We start from the raw sequence: 7,591 nt of genomic DNA on the forward strand, positions 1-7,591 counted from the left end.
TTCCCAGTACATCATTGCTCCTCATTTCCAGCTCACTGAAGTCCTCCAGGACTGTCTGTGCTTCTTGAACTAATCCTATACTGATCTGACGGACGAGTTTAGCAGCAGAAGAATCTAAAGCTGTCAGTGGCAGCAGCCAGACCTTCACTGGTACAGCTTTGTCTCCCAGTAATCCTGGCAGGCTTTGGTAGACTTCTACTGCACCTTGAAAGGTTATTGGTGGTTTTGGAAGACAGAAGTCTCCATAAAACCTGCAGGAGAATTTATGAACACTTTCTTTGTCCTTGTCTTCCATCTTCAGGGAACCTTCACCCTCTACAGAAAGTAAGGGAATCTTCTTGATGATCACCTTCAAGTTGCCCTGAACATCTTGATGATTTTCCTGTTCAGAAACTTCACGGTCAAACACAAAGAAAGCTTGTGCTCCATAAAGAATAGCTGTGACTACATGTGTTGCTAAGCCTTGATCAAAAACATATGGATGCTTCACGTTTCCTCTTCCAAGATGATTCATGGACAGCTCCTGGATCTTTGTGGTTTTCTTGTACTTCAGTGTTACTCTGGCCTGATTTCTGGAAGATTTACTATCATTCAGATATTTGGCAGATCCATCAACCTTAACCAGTCCACCCAGGAAACTTGCCTTCAGTGAAGCTTCAACATTTAGAGCTGAAGATTTGTCCTTGATTGATTCAGATGCAACAATTTCAAAATCATTAGAGGGCTGTGATCTTTCTGCTATATCTTCCCTGAGATCCTTACGGTCCCACAGAGTTATTGCTGTAAAGACACAGAGATAGACTTTATTTAATCCGACACTAGAGAAATGAAAATAGAAAAAATAAACAAGAAGAAAACAATCCAAAATACTATACTGTGTACAGATGCTTACTATATACAGTAAAATACCCCAAGGTGGTTGTTGTTCTTATTAGTCTATATATAAAGTGCAGCAGGAGTAGTAATAATAAACATGTATTTTTAAACAGTATGAAAACATATCAGACAAAACAACATATTACACATGAACATTACCCAAATGCCTGTCTAAATAAATGTGTTTTCAACTGTTTTTTAAAAGAAGCAACAGAGTCGATGGTGTGTAGAGGGGAGGTAAACTGTTCCACGATATTGGAGCTAGGGTTTGGAAACCACGATCCCCCTTTGTTTTTAAATGGGTACATGGAATAGTCAGAAGACCACTATCCATGGATCTAACGATATGTTTTTGAGGGTAAGGGTGAAGAAGCTCAATGATATAATTGGGGGTCTCTCGTCGTGAAGACCCAACCTGAAGCCAGTGCAAGGACTTTAACAAGGGAGTGAAATGGGAGAATTTATGACTGTGGGTTAAAAGCCTTGCTGCTGCATTTCGGACCACTTGAAGGTGATTTAAAGAAGCCATTGACATACGGGAAAAGAGTGTGTTACAATAATTTAATTGGAAGGAGATGAAGGCATGGACAAACATTTCCAGTTCACCTTTTGAGACAATAGTCCTAAGTTTGGCAACATTTCTTAAATGAAAAAAGCAAGAGCAGGTCATAGACTTGACATGAGCATCAAAAGACAGATTGCTCAAAAATTAACCCAAGATTCCGAGCAGTAGCTTTTATTGAGGATGACAAAGGACCCAGATTTTTTCTAATGTGAGGCTTGATACTCCCTAGAGCAAAGGTGTCGAACTCCAGGCCTCGAGGGCCGGAGTCCTGCAGGTTTTAGATGTGTCCTTGATCCAACACAGTTGATTTAAATGGCCAAATGACCTCCTCAACATGTTTTGAAGTTCTCCAGAGGCCTGGTAACGAACTAATAATTTGTTTCAGGTGTGTTGACCCAGGGTGAGATCTAAAATCTACAGAACTCCAGCCCCCGAGGCCTGGAGTTTGACACCCCTGCTCTAGAGTGAGAATTAAACACTCAGTCTTGTCTGTGTTCAGCTGCAGAAAATTGTTTGTTTATTGAATTTGAGGTTTCATTTCAGTTAGTATTTCTGATAGATCTTTTAAAGAAACAGGGTGAAAAGATTCCATAATTATGGGGTGTGGGAGGTCACGGTTGAAGGGGCTATCTAAGGAAGTTATATTTCCTCTTACTCATACTGACCTTTCTTCAGTCTCGTCTCATTTAACTGCCACGCTATTTTCAGAGAGAAAATTGTTTAGACATAATTTGCTTCCTCATTGGCTGCTTGTTTCTGAGCCACTAATTTGAGCTGCTTTTACCAAGTAATTATTGAAATGAACTGACTGCATCTTTGTATATAATTAAGTGGACTGTTAAATTGCCCAAAGAACTTTTCACTCCCGTGGGCAAATGCATCATCACCTAATTTCTCCAAGGGGCTTTCAGCCACAAAACTGATTCAGTGCCTCTTTGGTAAATCCCAAAAGTATTTTTTTGTCAAAAGAGGGTTTTGTGCTGGCACAGACTGTTACAAAGTCTTGTTTTTATTAACATGCTTGCATGAAATATTCTGGAGTGAGAACTTAATTTCAGCTCTCCATATCAGTGTTGTTCAAGTTACTTTTTCTGCCTAATCCAGAAAAAACAGGGTGGAGGTTTGCTCGGTGCCTCAGCGGTCATGTCAGTGGGAGGATCCGGGGGTTTCTCTGTGAATGTCACATTCCTGTGGCAGCGTTCTCTGTGCTCGCTCAGATTTGAAGTTTAATTTTTTGCTGTGGAAAGAAGTTTTCTTCCCACGCAGAGTGAACAGCGGATACTAATGTTTTTGTCACTTTTTACAGAATAAAACTTGAATTAATGTAAGTACATCCACGTTTTAAACGCTACATGGTCGTACTCTCTCCGCACTCCATATTATCCATTGTTGATCTACACACGTCTGTCGCTGCCACGGACGTCGCACGTGCTGATGTCATTGTCATGAGACACTCTCACAAACAAAATCATGGTTTAGTACTGCAGTAACGCAGCGTGATTATGGGAAAGTAACAGTAATCTAATTACACTTTTTGCACTTTTTGCCCTTACATTACTCGTTACTTGAAAAAAGTAATCGCTGCCCATTTCTGCTCCATATTTTACTTCCTGTTCCCGAAAAAAAGTGGCAGAGCATCACTACGTTATGTTCCAACAGGACTACCTCTCTGCCTATATTATAAACTTTGTCCCATGCTGATACTTGTTCCCCACTGACTTCTTTTCTCCCATTGTACCTGAACTAGTAGACACTTGGTATTTTATTAACACCTGATTTGTACAACAAAGCTACACAGTATTTCTTGGCTAACTGTGATCTCATGTCCTTTTTTTCTTTTCTGGAAATTCAAAATCAATAATGAAAAACAGACTGTGCTGTAGAAATGGCTCCAAGTGGATATGACAATAACCACAATGGAGTATAAAAGACTTTCAGACTCAAGCATTCATGTATGTATGTATATATATATATATACTGTATAATCTATATAATGAATTCTTACCTGGGATTAGTGAGTCTTTGCGGCAGTCATACAGCATCCCAAGACTGAAAGGCCGGCCGAGTGCCGCCACCTCCATCGTACTGCCAGATTCAGAGTCCATGGCTCAGTCTGAACAGGACCAAATGAACAGCTTGTTAGTTTGTTTCTCTTCTGTTTGTTCATGTTCTCACTTGTGTCTGTGTTACCACAGCAGCAGTTTAAGATACTAACCATCCTCACACTCTTTAATCTTTTGAGACAATAGTCTTAAGTCTCCTCAAAGCACATTTAGGTCATTTCCCTTTGTCCTGCTATAAATTTACTGAATTTGATTGATGCTCGGCTCCTTCACAAAAAACAGACAAGTCAGTAAAAATATTTCTTCAGGCTGGGCGGTGCTGCTGCTGCGGGCCCCGGTCCGGATGGGCCTGGGCCCCCTTGCCCTGGTGGGTTCCAGAGTGTGGAGGTGCCTACTGGGGTCAGCGGGGGAGCTGGCCCCAGGGAGGGGCCGCTTGCTCCTCCCTTTCTTCCCTCCCCATCCTCAGCTGCCTCCCTATTCCCGCTCTACCACACCCACCCACATGCAGGGCTTGGGGTGCAGGTATGTCACCAGGGTGCAGGGGGGGCACCCCCCCTCTGTCCCCTTCTGGCCGCCTGTGCCTCAATTTTATTCTGCAACCTAGACATCCACATTACTCACACTCTCACATAACACATCCATGTAGGGCCTTGGGGGTGGGCACGTTTTACAGCATCCAGAGGATGGTCGGTGTACTCCAACCCACCTCTGGCGCTGGTGCCCTACCCTCAATTTTAAATACATTTAGACACTGAGGGTTTTCGGGAGGAGCCGTGCTGCTCTCTGAGAGGAAGCTAGTACCATGCTCTCCTGAGTTTTAAATGCACTTTAGAACAGCACACAGCAACACTACATATGAGCGGGCGTAGGGAGGTTTGAGGTCTTCACTCACCCCGGTTCTGTTAGCCGTCAGGGCTGGGGGGCTGGGAGGAGGTGCTGGCCGTCAGACTGGGGTCTGGGATGCGGGGCCTCCCCGCTACTGCAGATAAGGAGGTGGTCCGCTTGCCTCCACCCCAGAGAGAAGGGTTACATCTCCTGGGTCTAGGTGTGGCTTGCCCCTCTGAGGGCGGGGGTACCTGGACCTGGGATATAGAGTATGTTTGGGGAGTGTGTCTGTCTGTGCAGTGTCTATTTGTGTCAGTCTACATGTTGGGTGAGTGCCGAGTATTTGGTTGTGTATATGGGGTGGGAATGCACGTCTGTGTCCGTGTGCGCCTGTTCGTCTGTGTCTATATGTCAGGTTGGGTCTTAGACTCAACCTCTCTGGGAACATCTCAGGCCCTCTAAAGTACGGAGGCCTATCTCCCCTCACCACACTCCCTGCCGGTGACTGATGCCCTCAGACGTTGGTGTGTTGGTGGTCCTTGTCGTCTGGGGCTGGGCACTCATGTATGTACCGACTCACTCCTGGTGGCCGATTGGCGGGGCCGGGCGCCTGTGGCCTGGCTGGGCTCCTTCCGGGGGGTGGGGTGCCCTCAGGCCTCTGGACCTGAAGCTCGGTCCTCTCTGGCACAGCTGGCTGCCGGCAGAGCCCGCGGGCACGCCACTGCAACCCCCTCTGGCCTCTGCTCCGTAGCTGCGGGGTGACCTGTCCTTTGGGGCTCTACTCAGCTCTTCCCAGGAGGGTGGCACAGTCCCCCCCCCACTTTGGTGGTCCTCCTCGGGTCCTCGTGCTCTGGGGCCTCTGGATGTCTGGGGCCTGGATCTCCTCCATACCTGCTTCATACCCTGGGGGACGGGGCTGTGGCCCCCCCACACTCCCTAGCAGATCGTTACATGGAGAAACCTTTGGAATACAAGCATGCTGATCCACACAGGTATGCACACAGGTGTACACACGGGTGTTCACAGACGCGGACTACAGCTTTCTTGGCTGCTGCCTCAAAGCACACTGTGCGCTGTCTATCTTGCGTGCTGCACAATATCGTTTATTATTTAGTATCTACTGATATCTACTGCTAGCTAGTTTATTGTGATGGTGCTGTTTTTTTTATTATGTTGCTCTTTGCTGTTTGCTTTCTCTTCTGTTTTTTTTTCTCCATACAGGTGATCCAGGTGTTTGGTTTGTTTGTTTGTTTTTCTTCCCCCCTTCTCACCGTCTCTTCTCCCCTTTGGTTTTCTTTCTCTCCCTCTCTTTCTTTCATTCTCTCTCCCTGTCCTATCCCACAGTCATGTCTGTCCCGTTTGTAGCAACTGAAAATAAAATAAATTCATAATTATAATAAAGGTCAATCAAATGGACCAATATGGCAAGGCCATGATGATCCACTTGGTAAAATAAATCCACTTGGCATCTGTCTTGGCCTTAAGACAACAATTCTGATGCTAAAGATCCAAACGGGACACCAAAAAAATAAAAAATAAAAAAATTTCTTCAGGGTTACTTTTACTTCAGCTTTCAAGCAGACTTCCTGTTAGTATTCAGACCAAGTGTTTGTCAGTCATTCTTAATTTGGTTTCTTACACTTCATTAACTGTCCTAGTTAATAAGGGTTTTATGTGAGATTTTTCAAAAAGTTTTTTGCTTAAAAATGCTTTACTAACTTACTTATAGTAAAATTACTTTTGGAAACATCTAACATATTGTTTAATAATTCTAATTAGCTCCCTTTAAGTGAGAAGTGCCTAAGGAAATTCTAACTATTTGTATGTCGGCTTTCAGTACATTTCCTGCCAGTCAAAGTTCTCATTTATGTTGAAGGAATGTTTCATTTCTCAGTTCAAGCTGTGTGCGTTGGATAAAAATTTGCTTGTGTTGGTAAAAAAGTTACTGTTACAGTACTTGGAGTACTGACTGTAGCTGGAGAGCTAAGTCCTCAGTTTGAGTCAGATATTAAAATAAAAATAGTATGCTGTCAGTGGAAAGTTATTTGCCTTACACAACTTTACTGCGTTATTTTTTAACCTTGGTCTTTACCCTTAATTTTTATTGTTGGGGAGGAACTCTGATAAGAGAGTTGGACGTGATAAGCCTGAGAGAGATACTTTTGCTTGCGTGTCCTAAATTTTTATGCTTCGCCTTGTTCTCATAATTAATATACAGGTTATGCAGATGAAATTATATTCCTTTCTTATCACCCAACTTGTCCTTTTTATCAGCTTAACAAAGAAAAATTTTGTAAGAAATGTAATATTAATTAAAATGACAACCAGTTCATGACAATTTATGTGAAATTTAAGATTAATGTTTAAAATTTTTTTTGAATTTTAAAAATATATCAGGCTGCCATCCTGTTTATGTGTCTGTTTAAACATGCACACTGTTGACCTACAGATTAATGTTTTTCCTTTATCTCTGCTTTATTAGCATTTAACTTCTTACATTCTGCACTCTAAAGCATCTTCAATCTTAAAAGCCTCTCCTCTACTTTTAACATAAGAAGACAACACATTACTGTAACTGTAGCATCAGTTCATTGGCGCCTAGAATACAGTTCAGTATTGATTAGTAGTTTGTTAATTTTTACAATACATAACAGACCCAAAACTAAGCCCATATATGCACTTTCACCTGGAGACAAAAAGAAAACCTTGGTGTACTCACAGTAGAAAGCTGTGGGATCCTCTGACCTCATCCTGTGCTTTCTGCCTTTATAATCTCTGCAAGGGACAAACTCCACCTGACCTTTACTCATTAACAGAAAGATGTGCAGCAGAGTATCAGGCTGATTTCTGAGAAATGGTGTAACTTCTAGAAAGTTGTTTTAGTGAAACCAAACTAACAGTCTGGGCAATAGTAATAAAAGCCACTGTGGTGCTTTGAGCTAAACGCTAACAGGACTCCTGCATCACAAAAAGAAACCTCTGGGTTTAATCTCGATATCACAGAAGATCTTTCTGTGTGGATTTTGCATGTTTTCAACCTGTGCCAATAAAAGCTTCCTTTAGCTGCCTTTTATTAAACCCCAATTCTTTTGTCTCCATGATAAAACAGAGAAAACCGACGGCTGCTGAGTGAGCCCTCATCTGGGACTCTCCTCAGCTCTTTCTGGGACAGTGGCGCGGCTGCCCCTCTGTGGGTCTTCCATGGTCTCTTGTGTTCTGGGGGCCTCTGAATGTCTGGAGTTTTGATCTCCTCCATACCTGC

The 7,591-nt window shown here is 43.2% G+C and overlaps 1 protein-coding gene across 1 annotated transcript in view; it reads right to left on the reverse strand.

Moving 5' to 3' along the window:
- LOC309693914 (uncharacterized protein) overlaps window positions 1-7,063 on the reverse strand; it is a 54,864-nt gene extending 47,801 nt beyond the window's left edge. The window contains exons 1-2 of the mRNA XM_082513558.1: window positions 7,049-7,063; window positions 3,447-3,554 (exon numbers count right to left, since the gene is read on the reverse strand). Of these exons, the coding sequence (XP_082369684.1) occupies window positions 3,447-3,546 (100 nt within the window). The 5' untranslated portion in view covers window positions 3,547-3,554; window positions 7,049-7,063. The remainder of the gene's footprint in view (window positions 1-3,446; window positions 3,555-7,048) is intronic.
- Window positions 7,064-7,591: the final 528 nt, after the last annotated feature.

The sequence above is a fragment of the Aulonocara stuartgranti genome (genome assembly GCF_965226115.1).
Source record: "Aulonocara stuartgranti genome assembly, chromosome: 18".
NCBI lineage: Eukaryota > Metazoa > Chordata > Actinopteri > Cichliformes > Cichlidae > Aulonocara > Aulonocara stuartgranti.